Source organism: Centropristis striata, chromosome 8 (genome assembly GCF_030273125.1).
Source record: "Centropristis striata isolate RG_2023a ecotype Rhode Island chromosome 8, C.striata_1.0, whole genome shotgun sequence".
Lineage (NCBI taxonomy): Eukaryota > Metazoa > Chordata > Actinopteri > Perciformes > Serranidae > Centropristis > Centropristis striata.
Genome location: NC_081524.1, coordinates 17,418,269 through 17,437,927, shown reverse-complemented (window position 1 = coordinate 17,437,927; position 19,659 = coordinate 17,418,269). Strand labels below are relative to the sequence as shown.

Below are 19,659 nucleotides of genomic sequence, written 5' to 3'. Positions count from 1 at the left end.
TGTCTCCCGACTGTGGATTAATGTTGTGTGAGGTGTTTGCCGTTTGTGTTTAGCTCTCAAAGATTGATGCATTTAGGTGCATTTTTTCCCTGGGGGGCATGCCCCCCTCCCAAGACTGTAAACCCAAGGGAAACATTGAACCCCATGAATATTCCCTCTCACACATCATCATACAGTCTATATACCACTGCATGCCCTGTAGTAATGTACATGAAACACAATAGTTGTACTTATGAAAAAGTATTGGTGATATGCTGGCTGTGTTGGGGAAGGTGCTTTGAAAATGTTGATGGTTAGTTCGTTAGTTGAAAGTACAAAGCAACAGTACACGCTATGAAGAACAAAAATAGCTTAAAGCTGCACCAATCAATATTTTCATTTCATTGGTAGTGATGAAACTACCAGTGACCTCATTATTACATCACACAACAAATGAATCCGGTTGTTAGACACTCCACTCTGCAGAGTAGTTCCATACACTTCACTAATAAACTAGGCTGGTAGACAATTAAATTATACAATGAATGAATGAATGAATGAATGAATGACCAAACAAAGTTGACTTTCAGTTTCACTTTTGTCTCTGGGCTATCTTCTTCCTTTTCTTAAACTTTTAAATATCAAAGTAATTAAATTAATCCAAATGAATGTGCATGATGACTCAATGCCATACATCTTTTTTTTCCTCTTAATGTCTACAGTAGGAGGTAGATAGACGAGGGCGGAGGGTGTGGGATCAGCGCCTGAGCGCTATCTGGTCTGCTTCTTTTATTCACAACATAAAAAATAATCTGCGTCTGAGGTCATGAGGTCAAAAAATACCTTGCAACTGGAAAATGTATATGATAGTGAAAGTAGCTATGTATTTTTATATTTTGAAACACACAACACACTGCGGCCTCTCCTCATTACCCACTGTTGTACTGGTGAAGCCGAGGGCCAGATATGCCTCATCATATCTTTTTGTCTTTGTCTTTGTTTTGTCTTTAGTTGTGATATTTGGTGTGGATTCATCTTTTGCTTTTTGTTTACTTGGCAGAACTTTCACAAACTTCAGTGATTTGGTAGCGAGCTAAAAAAATGCATCATTTATATTTATATGCCCCCCTGTCATAACTCTGGGTCCCCGTAGGGGGAGCACCCCCCAGTTTGAAAACCACTGGAATACAAGGATGCGTGTGTGTTTGTGTGTGCGTGTGTATGTGTGTAGCATGCAGCATAATAGAGGAAGTAACCTTAAAAAGTTGAGTTAATTATTAGGCGCCTTTCTGCTGACTCAAACTAATATAGTGCATTCATGTATTTGTTTTAAAAACTGCATACACTACATTGATATATAAGCTATTGCACTTTTTGAAGTGCTTAATGCAATATAAAATAAATAGACTAAAAGGTGTGTGGGATGATGACCTCACAGTTAATTAAAAATGTGTCAAAAATAGTGTGTAGATATAAATAGTCTATAGTCACGAAGCCACAGAGAGTGTATAAATTAATTCCAAATGTTTCACATACAATATGTTTTGGGACATTAATGAATTTGAGTTTATAAGAAAGGTGTGTGTAAATATGTAAGCTCTCAGAAATATCTCAGATATGAGCCATTTTATTACCATATTACACAGAGCTTAATGTAAGCCACAACTATTGGTGACTCAGCAGAAGATGAATAGATCAGTATCATAAATAATGGGAAAATGTTTATATGACTTTCCTTATATTCTGTATTCTGCTGGAAACTGTTCAACTTGCTTGCAGATTATGTATCTTCTCCCGGCTGCAACCACCTCCTCTCATCTTTTCCAGGCCAAGCCAAATTCACCTCAGACAAGCCAATTGTCTTTACAGATGCCTCTAAGAATTGAGAGCATTTTCGTCTTTCCTCTGTGAGCAAACACTTTCTAACCAGCCAAATAACAATTAAAGAAATAAAAACGGAATATAGGGTCTACTTGACTTACATTAACAACTTGACAAACCTTTTCAAGAATGAACTCAATAAAAGGACATTCACAAGGAGGCTCACATTGTTCATCTTGATGTTTGGTTCAACTCAAACATATGAGTCATCACCCTCACACATGAATGCTATTAAAACCAGCAGGGGCCACTCAGTCACTGGCCAGCATCTCCAGTCACTGCCTGTTTAAGTTGTATCAGCTGTGTCCTTGTGGTTCTGGTTATTTACAAACATCAGTACACTGTAACAAACTGCAGTAAGAAAACAGCCAAATTGTGACAGTAACATACTGTTTTCTGTTAAAAAAGGTATTATACTGTAGAAACCAATGCATTCTGGGCAATATTTGTAGGTAGTTTGCCGTTTCCCATAAAATACTGTAATAAATTGTAAATAGTAGGGCTGCACAATTAATCGAATTTTAATCGTGATCAAGAATTTGGCCGCCACGATTAAATTAACCTGAACGTCTGCTGTACTTCCATTTTAAAATGCGGCTCTCCTGCAAATCTAATCAAGCACTTTTTACAGCAGTAGTCCACCAACCACCAGGGGGCACGGCCGTTTTTCTCCCCTAAAAAAAGCCTGGTTGCTGATTGGACAGCACGCTAAGCAGGATGTGACGTAGTACTCGATGCTACAACAACACGCGGCATTTGTAAAAGCCAGCGAAGCAGTGTTGCCAACTTAGCATCTTTGTTGCTATATTTAGCGACTTTTCAGACCCCCTTAGCAACTATTTTCCAAAAAAGCAACTGGCGACAAATTCAGCGACATTTTCTGATGTTATTGGAGACTTTTGAAGACTCGTTACTCTTCTTTACAAGCCTCCGGCCCCCGCGACTCGTTAAAAAGAGTAAGAACGAGTCGAAGCGGCACAATCGTCCTGCAGCAGTCTTTCCCAGCTGTAGAGCTGGGAAAAAATGTTCAATTTACAGCCAAGGTGGCCTTTGCGCCCCTGTCAAAGTTCCAGTATAAACCAAGCGGCAAGCTCCGGTCCGGAGCTGAGAAGCCTATGCGGAAGTACCAAAAACTGCAATTCCTCGACTCGCCGCTTGAGGCAGGCTGCAGAAGGGAGCAAGTTAGATTGACTCATGTTAAAATGTCCGATTTCACAGTAGAAATAAACATGTTTACAGCCTGGTTCAAACGATGGCTCTACTCTCAAAAGCTGATTTCCTCTTCCATGTCAACTGTGAGGGGGGTGAATTATTTTATATCTCACTAGTTTAAGTTTCGAAAATTCTGCATAATGAAGCAGTCCCCGCTCTGAGTGACAGGTGACGTAGCGGACGGCGCTAGCTGCTAGCTGTCTGTAGCTACTAGCGCCGTGGCTAATTCACTGGAAACTTTCCCTGTCGGCTGTCGGAGAGTTTTACAGGCAAACATCGGACTATTAACACCACCTGCTGTGTGGTGAGCTGTACCACTGCTCCACAAGAATCCCAGGCTCCAGTTGTTGGTGAGTGTTATTGTCGTTTTATTTTATTTATAAATGATCATTTATTAACGTTTACAGTAGTTTGTTAGCCAGCTAATGCTGCCTTCAATGCTAACGGGAGTGAAGTAAAGAAGATATTGTTAAACCGGTATGGTGACTGAAGTCATAAGTAATACAGAAGTATTATAATTTATTTTTGTAATACTTGGAATCAAACACAGCGTCTGTGTGTTTGGAAAATAAAGCTTCACCATGTTAGTATGGTAACATTGTGCGATGTTATGAAATGATGATTAAACCATTGCATCAAGTTAACGCTACACTCGGCCCAATTTAACGTGTTCATCTGTGTGTAATTACAATAATATCTGTGTAATTAAAGAGCATCACATTTAAGCATGGTTCAGAAATAACGGAGTTTGTTATAAAGACTCAGACTGTAAAATATTCGGTCACGTAAAATTTGACGGCGCAGGACCCCAGACTTTATCTTTTTTATTTAATATCAGTATCAAAGCAGGCATTTTAATATTAAAACACTCCAGACACCGACTGATTGTGATCGACTTTAGTTAACACATAACGTTAAGTCTGAATTTCAGGAGGAACTGTGCAAAGCATGATAACGTTTACTAACAGGCTATATTGAGAGTAGTCAATACTGTTGAATGTGTTTCGTTATCCTAAACAATAATCAGTATATTAAAACTGAAATGAAAATACAGCCTGTCCGTTGTAACACATATTTTACTTACATCTCTATTTGTCTGTGTAAAGTTTTCCTCTGCAGGTGATGCAGACAAGGTGGACCTCGATGCTCCACATGAGACAACTGGACTCAAACACGTCAACAATTTATCAATATCTGAGGTTACATATTGATGTTTTTATGTATGTGTAGTTTGACTTAAATATTTTGCTGCTGTAGTGTTTTTGCATTAAATCATATTATTAAAAGCATTAATTTATCAGATTCCTGATTGTATTCTCACATTTTTTAAATTAGACATATATCACCTGGAATAAGAGTTGAACATAAATGCTTAATGTTTTATCTGTGTTGTATTATATCACATATTTTGAATCTAACATTTTCACACAGCAATAAAGACAATGTTAGCTCAAATGTAAATATAATTTATTGAAATGCATAAAAAACAACAAGGTGGACAATATTTAAGTCTAGAAAAGTTCTCCATGATGGTGAGCAGCTTGACCTGCTGACCTCCCCCATGCTGCTGCTGCTGCTGCCGTCAAAGTGGAAGAAGAAGACATCTGGGCAGCTCTTCCTCAAAGAAGAGGAGAAGGTCTTTCCACCACAGTCCACCAGCAGACACTGATGTCCAGCAGCTCGCTGGACACAGAGCTGTCACCAATGATTGACACTGACTATGGGAGGAAAATAAATGAGAGTATTAAATGCTTCAGGTAAAAAAATATATAACAAAAAGCTATGAAGAGTGCCTAAATAATGTTGAAAACACTAGTGTGACATTTGAAGGATAAAATGGAAGAAGGGATTCACACCTCAAAAATATAAAACATTATTCAAATTAATTTATTTTGTAGTCCTTTGAAGACAGATAATGTGATCATAATGTCAGCCGTCTAAAGTCAAGTTACCAAGACTGGAAGTTAAATTTATTGACAAATGTACTGAAATAAGTAAATATAAATATAAAATGGCCTTTTTGTCTTAACTGATATTCCAGATAATAATCCCAGACAGTCTGTCAGTGTCACATCATAAAGGTAAATGCATACTGTTTAATAGCGCTGTGGGGGATTATCTTTTTTACACGTTAACTGATACGCCTTGACACATCTACACTGAGAAACAACTCGCAGATTTACTAATGTAATACGTTTGTTTTAATCATACCTGAGTAGAAGTTATTAATAAGCAAAAAATATATAATTATGTGCCAGTATCAATCCAACATCTACGGTAAGAATAGGCCTACTAACCTAATTACATATCACTCAGCTCATAATAAAGTTTAATCAAGGGTCATCCAAAATAAACAACTTCTAGCTTAAGTAAAATTAAATTAAAATTCAGGTTAACATGTTTGCCTCATGTAAGTATCCGTAAACGTTATGTTTATTCAAGGTATAGAGTAACTTACCCTGAGTTAAGCAGTGTAAGCTGGGACACCAACAGACAGGAACATCACGGCAGTGTTGGTCAGCGGGCCGGCCGGCTGCTGTCCGTCCGGTGTAGCATATAGCCTAGCTTGTTAGCTTCAAGCTAAGTGGGCGTGTTTTGGCCGCCTCAGCTGCAGCTCTATGCCCATTTTTGGATTATCCGGGGGAGTTGGGCGGAGTCAACTTTGCCAAAATGGCGACTGTGGGAACGCCCACAAAGCTTCATTTCAGCTCTTCAGAACCCTATGGGTGACGTCACGGAGACTACGTCCATATTTTATACAGTCTATGGTATAAACACAATGCTAGTGAAGCGTAGTGGGCTTATGGAATTATACAGCCATCCTAGTGGTCAAACCCCAACCCACTCTCCCTCCTTCGAGACATGCACACATCAACACATGGCTAATTTGAATATTCAAACGAGCCATGTGTTGATGCGCAGCAGCAGAGGTAAGCAAGCGGGACAAGCTGTTTTGATATGTTTCAACTGAAGTAGGTGGTAGAATTTGACTGGACTTAACATTTACGTTTCTATAGAAAGTACTATTGACAGGTAATAACCATTGTATTAGCCTATTTAAAGTCGACTCCTTATCCTTATATTTTGGCTTGTCATTAAGACTAGCCATAGCTAGCTAGTTGGGATATCGCTAACGTCTAACTATCTCAGGGACAAGGGGCCGACATTTGGGTGAGGTAAATTTCACCTCAGCAGGTTCCTTTTTTATGATTCTTTCAGATTCATTTTGCCATCTTTTCAAAACAGGTTAATTTGTCATTTTCCAAAAAGGTTCTTTCTAATATATTTAATATATTGTGCACTGCGTCAGGAGAAAGTGTATCTCTGATACTTCTGTGTTTAGGTCACAGTGGTGGCTGTTGTCTTTCTCTAGCAGTATTTGTCTGCACCTTCTCACTTCTATGGCCAGGCTGTACACTGTTTCAGCCTCTCTCTCTCACACATTATCTCTCACATTCTCTCTCTCTCTCACACACACATTATATTTCTCTCCCTCTCTCTCCCATACTCACAGTCTCTCTTAATGCAATGTTTTACAATTTTGAATTAAAACAAATGTTTTAATACATAATTAATTTTTCTTGGTGAATGAGAATGTTAAGGTTTTTGCCCTTTGTGCCCTTAAAAAAAATGTGAACGGGAAGGCCAAATGCCCTTGCCCCTAAAATGACGAAATTCCAAGCCTGCTGTACACACACTAAAAACTGTTCCTATTGTTTGTTTAAAAGTAGTGCAATAAAAATACAGATGTTATCCCTAACATGATGAATAATCGTGATTAAAATATTGATTAAAAATAATCGTGATTATCATTTTGGCCATAATCGTGCAGCCCTAGTAAATAGCATTGCATTCTGGGAGTGATGGAATCAACAGCAGAGAGGCCGCGCAAATAAGGAAAGCAACTGTTTTTCTAGAGGAGAAATGCCACAACACGTTGGAGTCATGAAGCCAACTCTGGTCTTTCCATTCTTGGAACATTCATTTTAATTCTGCATTTTTTGAGCAAATCACAGGGTTAATTGAAATATATTTTATTTGTTAGATGATGTTTGCTTGCTATCATACTATTATTTTATTTTAATTAAACTGTGATTAATCAGTCTCATATGGTCTTCTTAACTTGCCATGTGACTGGACAGCTACAGCAGTAACTAGGCGGCAATCTCCATGTTTGAGCATGGAGGCCAACCAGGAAGTACCTTAAGCCTGCAATTCACAGAAAATTCCAGCAGGGGGTGCTAAGTTTGGCTGCAGAAAAATCTGCCCATTCATTCCAGTGCAAAATTTGAAAACTTCTCACTTGATTCATTACCTCAGAAAAAAATTTCAGGACAACATTATGGGCTCAATCGCTAGTAAAAAATCATATTCAAGACAATTTGATGTCAATAGTTCTAATAATGGCCTCATTTAGAAGAAAATAGAAGATAAATAATCATATGATTTGGGGCGTGGCTAGCTTTGATTGACAGGTCACTGACAAGGAGAGCCGTCATCAGGAGAGAGGCAGAGCAATGTGTATCCATGGCAATGTGTCAATAAAGTTATATATAACATTATATAGATAGAAAAGAGCACGTTTACCGATTCGGTCTCATAACGTTGACCCTTTCACACTGTATTTTCCCTTAATGACAGTTTATTTGAATGTTTTGTTCAGTAAAAATGTCTTGTTCAGCATTTGGTTGGACAAACAGACACTCCAAGGAGTCGCTGCTCAGTTTCCTGAGGTCAGTAACATACATTTAGTTTTTGTTTTTTGCTAGCCAAAACTAACATCCCAGTTAATGCTCCAGTTAATGCCAACATGAATTAGCAGCAGCTTCTCTCAGTCGGGTTGCCGGTGTAGAGAGGCGTGTAGTCAGTGTCGTCATATCCGTCGCGCTCCTCCACAGTCCAAATATGGCCTGCTCCGCGTATCTGAAACAAGATGGCGACGCAAGATGGCGACGAGTGTAACGATGAACTCGAGGCTTCCAACGGGCAGTCCACAAACACATGGGTGACGTCACGGTGACTACGTCCATTATTTATATACAGTCTATGGCAGTAACATTTAGCATGCTTTTTTATTGTAATTATGGGAGTAAGGCAGTTTTTTAGTTCAAATATGTTAGTCATTTTGGTTCTTATTCAGGGTTTTCCCTGCCATTATACGGCTTAGGCGTGGCGCCCAAGCATTTTTGCCTCCCGCCTAAGAGAAAAAAATAGATGATTTCTAATCGCACTGTGAGCACAACACGCAACGTTATTTTCGACTTGTTTTGAGTCATCAACGAGTGCATCAAATCCTGTCTGACCCTCTTAGGACATCAACGTAAAAGGTTGCAATGTTCAAGCTTTTTCACGGTCTATATAGCGAGTAGCGCAGGTACCAGAGAAGGAATTTCACGAGGGCCTGGCTTCGTGTCTCACCGTCTGCGTGTGCACCGAACGAAATCCAATCAATCTGTCTGGGCAGTAGGGTCATATATATATATATATATATATATATACAGTGTTTCCCACACATAGACCATTCTGTGGCGCACCGCCACAGAATAGAGACCAACCGCCACAAAATGATTTTTTGTGGCGGAGTTTTTTTTTTCCTCTCTAGGGGATAAAAAAAAACTGTAACGTCTGTAACGTTAGCCAACACACAGAAAACACCACATTCACATCAATAAATAAATGTTTTACAATGAACTGGGCCGGTCTCAGAGCTGTCAAGACTCTCCGGTAACGTTAAGGCATATTTAATGGTTTCCTTAAATGTCGTTAACGGGACGAGAGCAGTCAAAGCGGCTGCTTCAAGTTAGCTATCGAGGGTAGGTTCGCTTCCTGTTTTCAAAGTAAAAGCACAAATTCTAACGTTATAAAGGGCAACGGGCGTTTTATTTTTGTGAATGTAACCGGAAGTGCCTTGCTCACGACGGCTAGCTTGAGTAGCACCGAATTCGTCCGAACAAAATTGTAAACAGCTGGTATTTAGACAAATTAACGACGCACTGGGGATCTAAATGACTACTTTCTCACCTAAAAGGGTTTAAAATGATAATAAAGTGATATATTTAAAGAATTTAGGACTTTACAGCCCTAATATTTGAGGGGATAGAGTAGACTACTATGCCCACAGTCAAATCAAAAAGAATAGACCACATTTTTTAAGTTATTATGAATATTATTATTGTTGTAGTTATCAGTAGTTTTTCCGAATGTTTCCTGCTTTAATCCAGATGAGTATTGAAAGTTTTTTTTCACGGCAAAAACGGACTCGTCAAGAGGACAAGGAGCAGCATGAGGAGGTATCAGTCTGAAACAAAGTTGAACAGTCAAATGGCTCGTAAACGTTAATTTATCTGAATGTTCTATAGGCATCAAACAGTGGTGCTCAGGGAGAAATAGAGGACAGCAGACAAAATGCTCCTGTAAGACAGGCAGCTGCTGAAACAACAGGTGAGGTGGAAACAGAGAAGTTTAGACCTTACATTAAAAAAAAAAAACGAGTGGGGAAAGTAGCCTATTTTAATTTTGATTTGTCTGTGGCTGTTTTTTTGCTGTTTCTCAAGCAAGACTATCCATAAATGGGCCTGAACCCAAGGAGGTCCCTTATGAAGAGCACTTGAGTTGTTTTTCAGGAAGCCAAGAAAAATTAGGTGTTCTGATAGGACATGAAGCTGTGCACTAAATAGGCTACAGAATCTGAATCAGGCTTTGTTCCTTAGGTAGTTTCTCTATTTTCTTTATTTTCTTTATTTTATTTGTGTTAATATATTTTATTTTTTACATTATTTTACCAAAACAGTTAGAACAGGTTATTGGTTGAGGTAGGTCTTAAGTTAATTATTTGAAATAAAAACCTCCAATTGAAGTTGTTTTGTGCAAATCATTCCTGCCACAGAATCTAAAGATTGAACTAGTTGGGGTGAGGAATGAAACCAGGCAGGGTTCTGGTAAAAATGTTTTTAGTTGTCTTCTCTTAAATAACTTACTTTTAAAGAAGTAAGATTGAGCTGAAATGCTGTAGCTTTATAGTGTCTCAGCAGGTGACTCTGAAGAACAATAGAAACAGGTTTTTTCATGTGGCAGCTTCAGAAAGTGTTGAACACCGCCCGCTGCATCCATCCGATGACCGACTGCACCACACTGTGACACTCGATTCACCCACCGGTGTCAGTGGAGCACCACACATTGCTACCTGGTCTGTGGGAAACACTGATATATATAAACACCTTTCTTATATACATCTATGGGTCTATGGGTTTCTTATATATATCTATGGGTAGGCTCTCAGCAGCTGAGAGTCTGAAACCTCTTTTAACCCGGAATGGACAAGAAAACACGGGTTTGTTACAAAAAGTAAGAGGGATGAGTTTATTCTTTTTTACATTATGTCGAAGCCATGTGGATGTGAGCAGCAAAAGGTAAAGCAGCTATCGAGAGACATGCACTGACAAGCATCGAGCAAATCGGAGTACAACTCTGCTTAAAACCGGATCATACCAATCAAATATCTGCTTGCGTGTCCCATGTATGCAAAGTGTCCTCCATTTTGATGTGAAGGACCGGGCGGCCAGAGGTCCAAATACACTGTTGCATAAGCCGTTCGTTAGCCACGAGCTAACATTAGCAGTTAAAGTTGTTTAACATTGTCAATCTTCTCATTTCCCCAGTCTGAAACACAGGCAGCAGCACGTATCTCTGCATGTCTGGCCGAAATCTCCCAGTGGATGTCCTCGCACCACCTCAAACTCAACCTGGGAAAGACTGAGCTACTCTACCTCCCAGGGAAGGGCTCCCCCACCACTGACCTCCACATCACTGTCCAGAACATGGTGGTTGTCTCCACAGAAACCGCCAAAAACCTTGGCATGACTCTTGACAACCAACTGTCCCTCTCCACAAACATCACCGCCACTACCAGATCTTGCAGATTCTTGCTGCATAACATCAGGAGAATCCGTCCGTTTCTCACTCAGAAGGCAGCTCAGGTCCTTGTCCAGGCACTGGTCATCTCACGCCTGGACTACTGCAACTCCCTCATGGCAGGTCTGACTGCCAAAGCCATCCGACCTCTCATCCAGAATGCAGCTGCTCGATTGGTCTTCAATCTTCCCAAATTTTCACACACAACACCCCTCCTTCGCTCCCTTCACTGGCTACCGGTGGCTGCTCAGATACGCTTCAAGACTCTAGCTCCAGGACCTTGTCAAACTCTACACCCCTGCCCGTCCTCTACGCTCTGCATCAGCCAAACAGCTGGCGACTCCCACCCTGGGTGGATCAACTCGCCTCAAAACCACTTCCAGACTTTTCTATGTCCTGGCTCCCAAATGGTGGAATGAGCTCCCCACCGACATCAGGACCTCAGACAGCCTGTACATCTTCCGCCGCAGGCTGAAGACCTATCTCTTCCAACAATACCTCGGTTAAGTCATGGTCACCTAACATATATATTTAAAAAAAAAAAAATGCTCTTATTCTTTTCTCTTCTTTTCTTCTTTAACATATAGCACTACTTTAGCGATGACAGTTAGCTCTTAAAGTTATGCACTTACTTGATTCCTGTGGTCTATGTCTAGTACCTTCAGGTTGAATGCACTTATTGTAAGTCGCTTTATGACAAAAGCGTCTGCTAAATGACATGTGATGTAATGTAATGTAATGTTTGAATCACACAAAACTGTGACTAACTGTTTTGAATAACTTTCTGTCGCTAAACGCATGCCGCTTTTAAAATACGAGTGCAGTGTGTTAACAAAATTGACCACAGAATTTACAAAAAGACTGTCAAAATAAAATGCCTTAAATAAAATATACAAGAATTTCCTTTAATATTTATTTTATATTTCCTTTAAAATAATTCTTAAAATATGCAATGATTAAGATCAGTGTATATAATGGAATAGTGGAATTAGATCTGCAGGAGGCCACCGAATTTGGGCTTTTATGGAAAAAAAACACTGTCTGGCTACTCCATGACCTAGTGGAAAGCATGTTGACAGCAATTAAAAATGACACAGTATCTAACAAAGATTTTATAATGCAGTATCTTCCGACTGTGAAAAATGTTATGTTAGGTGTTTTCATTTGTGAGGTGCTCTCATTTGGCTCTCAAAATGCACAAGGTTGATGTAATTTACTTTACAAGGAGACGTTTCTTTACCTGCTTGACTGTTGACTCCAATCTTCTTTTTTTTTTTTTTTAAATGTAAGGCCGAGGAGCGCTAACCCCGCTGATTCAGCTGCCCACCCCCCTAAGACCTCTAAAAACCCAGGGAAAATCCTGTTATTTGTTCAGTGTTAGGTGTTCGTTCCTTTTCGGTGATGCTGGTGAGAAGCTAAATACAACCTGTTTGATTTCATGTGCTGATGTTAGCCTACAGAGAGAGTTAGCCAACATTAATGATGCAGTGAGGATGTTTGAACTACTTAGATTTTTCTTTTAATGTTTGCAGTGCATATTGCATTAACAAGAATCTTACGAAACTGTTCTCACTACGATTATACTGTCTGTGCCCTACAGTTGTCTGCACAGTTGACGTTGAGAAGACCCTCACCTTACCCCCGAAACCTCGTCTAATCATCCTCTGTATGTATTCAGTCAATGGACATACTCTTAATACTAATCATTTTTAAATAAAGGTTATATAACTGATATTTTCTAAGTCTCTCTTGCACACATGGCTCTATTTTAATCAACTAACTCATACAGTATATGGTATTTTAAAATTACTGAGGTTACAGTGAAGACAGCGCTTAATTTATAGTAATTGGCTTTGAGACAGTAATATGCTCTATTTACAAAAATGACTGCATTGTATATTGCAACAATATTGCAACTAGCTTGCACTAGTATACTGTGACTTCATACTGCACTATAGTGTGTTTTAGTCTACTGTACAAAAAGGTACTGTAATTCAGTATGTGGTTTTATCACTGTAAAGTAGATAACAGTAAGGGAACTGTGAAATTAACAGTAGAATGCTGGCAACCCTACTGCCAGTATTTTACTGTTAGGGTTAGGTTAGTACAAGGCAATGTACAAGACAATTGTTTACAGTGTACTTATTAATTATAGATCAAGTTCAAGAGGTGCCAAAAGTGCTGTCTCAATCATTTTAGTTGACAATTAATTGTCAGACGAATAACTGTGATTAACAATTTGTCTATTTCTGTTCATTTTATGCCACACAGCGGAGCGGTTGTGTTTAGCCTTGCAACTAGACCTTAATCCATGTTGCTGATTTCAATGACAACTCATCAAAATGATGCGATCGCTCTGCACAGATTTGTTTTTTAATAGCTTGTCCTAAACCTGTTGTGTAGGCTGACCGAATGTAATGAAAATGTATCTCAAGTCAATTAACTAATGTAGGAGGCTTTTCCCCCCAAAAGTTAATAAAGAAAAAAGCCAGTGTTATAAATGTATTAGCCTAAGGGATGTAGACTGTGGGTACAGCCTGCCTATTGGGCAGATAGAATTCTCTCCTTCCTCTAACATTGTTATCTTTTTTGCAAGGGCACCGTGGCTGCACCCTGGGCTTAGCTCCACCCAAGACAACTGTGATTGATTTAAAGAAATGCAGACAACCCAGAGCTTTTTTTCTGCTTGATAAGGATGATAATTGGTGCAGACCATCCTCCGGCACCGAAAAAGGTACGCCTTTGCAAGACTTTTAACTCTATGGACTCTTTGGCAATTTTGTCCTTTTTTGAATCCTTTCTATGTCTTTGTAAGTCATTTTGTGTCTTTTTTAGTTATTTTGTGTCTTCTGTGTTTTTGGGGGGTAATTCTGTCTTCTCATTTCGTGTCTTTTTTGGTCATTTTGTGGGGTTTTTTAATCATTTTGTGTCTTTGTTTTGGTCATTGTGTCTTTTTTAGTCCTTTAGTCCAACATAAAATGTGATTGTGAAGAAGTTTTTTACTTTCAAAACACTATCATGCTCAAAGAATTTGTCCACATTTGCAACATTTCAAAGGTTTCAAATATAACACATAAGAGGGTTACATCCAGTTCTATCATTTTATACTAAATATATTTGACCTTGTCCCTAGTTTTACTTGGTATATCATCATCAAACTGGAACTGGCCCACAATTTTTCATCGACACTAGCACAGGACCGTGTACTTAACCAGCTATGATGAAACTGCTATTTTAAATATGTTAACAGTGCAGTAACTTAACATATTTCATGCTCAAATGCATGTATAACAGTATAAATAGGAATACAAAAGGTTTGAAGCAAAATAAAATAACCACTTACTGTGATTTTTTTTTTCAGTGCAAGAACAGCAGACCAACATTAATTGCAAGAAATTATTTTGTGCATTTTTACGCTGCACTTTTAAGATTTCATGACAAATGTATGTAGTTGTACTGAGGGCCACTTCAAATCCTTCATATACGCGCAGTCGTTCTGCGTTCAGTCTGCTAATTGCTAACAAGCTAACAGTTAGCTCTTTAGCAGTACAGTGTGTATGTGCTGCTGCTGCAGGAGGTGTTCACTTAGCGATCACTGTTTGTTTACAACAAGCACCAGACACTCTGTGCACACTCAAAAAACTGTTCCTATTGTTTGTTTAATAGTAGTGCAATACAAATAGAGATGTTTTCCTAACACGATGAATAATTGTGATTAATAATCCTGATTACAATGATCAAAATAATCGTGATTATCATTTAGGCCATAATCGTGCAGCCCTAATCCTTTGTTTGAAATCCTCTCTGGCATCTAAACACTGCTGGGTGAAAAATGTCAGGCCGTGCAATTTAAGATTTTTCCTGGGAAAGTTGTAGACACACAGTTTGTAATACTGCAAATGCAAGGGTTGTCATCAGCCTCAATCACCATTTTGTTCCCTCATTCACTAATAGATTGTGACTTAACAAACATGACAATCTGATGAGATTATTACTTTAATTAATTAAAACAATTAAAACTTCTGGCTGTATTTATTCTAAACTCAAGTTCCAAGAGCTGAATGATGTCTTCAAGATGTTTGGTTTATCAAACCAACATTCAAAGAGGGGGAGAGAGAGTCCCACCTTAACTTGCATGGGAAATCAATTTGTCCCACATTTGTATTAACCTGGTGAAGTTCATACAGAAAATGCAGTGTGTTTTTATTGACTGGCAAATATATTCAAATTTGATTATTTTAAGATTAATTAAGAGGTATTCAAGGGACATAAATTGATTCCTGGCTGATGCAGAGACAGACTTTGAGAAAGAAAACTGAATGAAAATTGAATTTCCGTAAAATGTGATGTATAAATCACACTTTTTTTTCCATCTAAGACAGGGATGTCAAACTGATCCAGGAAAGGGCCAAGTGGGTGCAAGTTTTCATTCCAACCAAGCAGGAGCACACATGACTCCACCCATCTAATCACCTGGGCTGTCTTCACTTCCTGGATCAGTTTGACACATGTGCTTTCACATGTGTCAAACTGACACATCTTTTTTCTCAAGCTTTTAGTTAGGTGAAGGGTAATGGGCTGGGCGGAGGGTGTTTGCTTGTTTATATGTTTTGTTATTATTATTATTGTTATTATTATTACTTTACTATTATTACTTTCTCCTTTTTATGTAAATCACTTTGTGTTTGCATCTCTCTTGTATGAACAGTGATCTCGAAATAAAGTCTGATTGATTGATGTGTCAAGCCCTACTGTAAACCAGTGATTTACCAGTGAACCTGGGGGGCCCAGCCCCCCCCCCAGGGGGGCACCAAATATCCATGCTGTATTGCGAGAATAAGGACATGTATATCATCCCTCCTGCAGTATACACAGGTCCACTCACCTAGCGGTAACCTCACCTTGCGGTAAACTCTCCAAGCGGTAATCTCTACTAGCGGTATAGCGGCTAATGGAAAAATGGGGGGGGGGGGGGGGTTACAATGGTAAAAATGTGGGTCCCTCAAGAAAAACCAAAACCAACCACTGCTGTAAACAGTCATGTGTCATGTGTCAGTGTCACTAGGGTTCAGTGAACCAGCGAGCAGTAGCTCTGAGCCTCTTACCTCCAAACAGGTGAGGGGAGAGGTGAGCTGGAAGTGATCCTATCAGCAACCGGGGACCGTCGTGCCCCCTGTCCGCCTCCTCCGGGCTGCTGCCCCCGGACTCCTGGGAGCTGTAGGCTCCGCTGCTGTTTGGGATGTTGATACCGGACTGAGGTCTGGCCCCGGAACCTCCGGAGCCCCCCACAGACCTTGCCCTGGCCCCAAGGTGCTGGCTGGACGAGGCTCCGGACGCATGGTACCTCACGCCCCCGGCGGTAGTCCTGCTAACATTACTGCCGCTGCTGCTGGACGTGCTGGAGGGCAGGTCGGAGCCGGAGTAGGCTCTGGTCCGTCCGTTAGCAGCGGGGTTAGCGGACGGGCTGCTCTGCTTTGCCCCCATGTTAACCTCCAGTCACTCGGCTTTGAAAAGCTTAAGAGGCTGCGGGACAGTGCGCCAGATTTCCGCCTGAGGCAGATTGACAGGACAGACGTTAAAGAAAAGCAGAACTAACTCTATGACGCTATAAAAAGTTGACCCGGCAAGCCGTGACAAAGGCTAAACCCGTGTGTAAAAGTTTAGAAGCCTCCACTGCTTCCCGTCAGTGGTAGTTGTGGCTGTGCGGCGGGGAACGGTGATCCTTCCTCGGTTGAGCCGCTGCTGTGGAGCCGCTGAGCCCCAGCCGCCGGTTCTCCTCAGTAACCGCTCCGCCATGGCTCCAGAGCCGCATGAGGGAGTGAGGAGCCGGGCTCTAGCACCTCCCTGCCTGCTGACAACGCATTGCTCAAAGGAAGGAAGTGAGGAAGAAAAAAGCCCCGCACAACACCTCACTACACTCACGACAACCTCACTAGCTGTCAAGCTAGCCGGGCTCACAAGTACTTCCGCTAAGAAGTTTCAAAGTAAATCCGCTGCGGTGTTATATATATATATATATATATATATATATATATATATATATATATATATTATATAATTTTATCATTTTCCCCCTGTGTGCAGGGACGGTTGTAACATGTCTAAAATACACATAATGAATCAATCATTTAGTCAAAATAGAAAAAAATATTTATCAGTCCTGTTATTGTGACTATTAATTTAATGTTTTTAAGTAATGATTACCTTTTTTTCATACTACATGACAAAAAAGAGGTGAAGCCATCAAATTATAATGCAAGAAAATTATTTAATCACATGTTTCCACTGACTGTCATTTTATAAAAATAAAAAAAAAGATAATAACCTTAAAATGTGATTTGATGACATTTTACATTTAATTTGCAATGTGCAGTGCACATTTTACTTTTTTATTTGCACATTAAAGGAAAGCTACGCTGTTTTAGCTTAATTTACCTTAACTTAACAACTGTGGAATGGTTATATGACTTTTTCTGGGGTGAGTGGTGGCCATCTCGCTTCCCTCTAGCGTCTTCAGACAGAAAAGTAATTTTTTTACCTCAAAAACAACCTTTCGTAGATAATGCCATCAGGAAGTTTCAAATGTGGCTCCCTTTCAAGCAAGAATGGAGGGACACTAGGTTGTTTCTGATTGGAGGAATTCAAGGTATTACAACTGTCACTGGTCTCCCCTACATTAATGACAATTTAGGAAAGTGTGTGTTTTAATATGAATATATATATATATATATATATATATAAATTACCTTAATCCAAAAAAATCCTGTGCCTTAACAAATAGCATCCCAATATTCCACATTTCTCCATGTCTTGCCAAGCAAAGACTTGCATTTACATATTGTCATGAATTTACCATGAACGTATTTATTGTCACTCACCTCCCCAAGTCAGCAGTGCCCGCCCTGTCTTTAATGAATAAACAGACAGTACAGTCTTTGACATTCTGCTGCTTCTGCTGGGGGAAACCACACACAGATTTCAACATACCCTTATACTAGAACTTGTAGTATTAATGAACTTTTTTTTATTTAAAATACTTATTTACCTACGATTATTCCAGATGGCTGTGTGTGGTTGCCTGTCGGTGATATACACAAAAAGGTTTTACACTGCCTCCTGGTTATATATTGGCACTGACATAAAGGATAATACTGAAATATTGCTAATAAGCTGGAACCATCTGATAAAACAGTCTGGCTCTGATCTCTTTACATCACAATTATTGTCATGAATGCTTTTATTGTTAACGGTTACTTCTTTGTCCAGGGTAATGCACTACAGCATTTTATGTAGAGGGCATGTTCAGCTTCACCACACCTCAATAACATAACAATACAAGCATCATGCTTATTCAGATGAATTTCATATTCCCAAGATGGCAGATGAAACACTATGCACTGCAAAATTGTGAGTGGCACACTACCTCTACTTCTAGGTAAAAGGAACTTCAAAACACATGTCACACTTATAAAATATATGACCTACATGCCTGGGCCCCAGCTAAATATGCGGCTTTGTCAAAACAATAGATATCAGGATTTACACTGGGTAGCCATGTTGCCATCTTCAATATTAATTTCAACTACAACTTGCACTGCATAGCAACTTAATGAAACACGTTGCCAAGTCTGAATACTAGTTATGTTGAGTAAATTTACTTTTCAATTCAGGCAAACTGTTTCGGCCCTGTTTAATTTCAAAATTGTCACCAGCTATCATCAACTGAATTAGATCTGAGTTGTGAAAGGACATTCAAATCCCAACCATAACTAAACTAATATTTAAGGTAACAATTCCACTGACTATGGAACTTGATATTTGTTTATTCAGTGCAATCCAATCTTTAAAATATTTTTCTAGAACGGAAGCCATGCCCTTATTGTGAAATCGAAAGGGATTATTTTTGGTTTATGGTGTGTGTGTGTGTGTGTGTGTGTGTGTGTATATATATATATATATATATATATATATTTTATATATATATATATATATATATATATATATATATATATATACATATATATATATATATGTATATATATATATTATATATATATATATATATGTATATATATTATATTATATTATATTCTACAGATACTATATCTGACATTTTTTCTTTATATGTCTTGTTTATATCCTGAATGCCTGTATTTCTCTCATTGTTAATAAAGATCTGGGAAAAAAACAAACACGAAATAGTCTCCCTCTTCATTCATGGTCTTAGTCCAACTCCTTATTCTAATGTTTATAGTAGCCTTAACACGCCTTGGCATGGTGTTTTTTTTAGGCTATACATGTTTTGATTTGAGTTCATGCAATTACATTGGATAAATAATGTCAACAGTTATTGCCTTCCATCCAGGACTGTTTCAGTCCTTTTAATTTTAACAGTCTGCTTCAGAGTGATTTAAATCCTAAACGCTGTCTATATAGAATTATATAGAATTTAAATTATGGCTCTAGAAACCAAAGTTATTGGCTGCAGATACAGTATTACAGTAGATATGGAGACCACAGATTAGATGACAGCTACACTCAAAAAAATACTGCATATTACTTAATTCAATCAGTGCAACATTTTTACACTTAAGAATATTGAGGTGATTTGAAAGCTCTCAAATCAGTTAAACAAAACATGAGTAATGAGTACATTTAAGTAATATTTTCAAGTAC

At 39.0% G+C, this 19,659-nt stretch overlaps 1 protein-coding gene across 2 annotated transcripts in view; it reads right to left on the bottom strand.

Annotated features, from left to right (window-relative positions):
* znrf2b (zinc and ring finger 2b) overlaps positions 1–16,900 on the bottom strand; it is a 45,502-nt gene extending 28,602 nt beyond the window's left edge. Inside the window, exon 1 of one of the 2 annotated variants that reach the window (XM_059339316.1) lies at positions 16,089–16,900. In XM_059339316.1, coding sequence (XP_059195299.1) covers positions 16,089–16,467 — 379 coding nt within the window. In that variant the 5' untranslated portion in view covers positions 16,468–16,900. The remainder of the gene's footprint in view (positions 1–16,088) is intronic. The other variant, XM_059339315.1, reaches the window with a different exon arrangement.
* Positions 16,901–19,659: the final 2,759 nt, after the last annotated feature.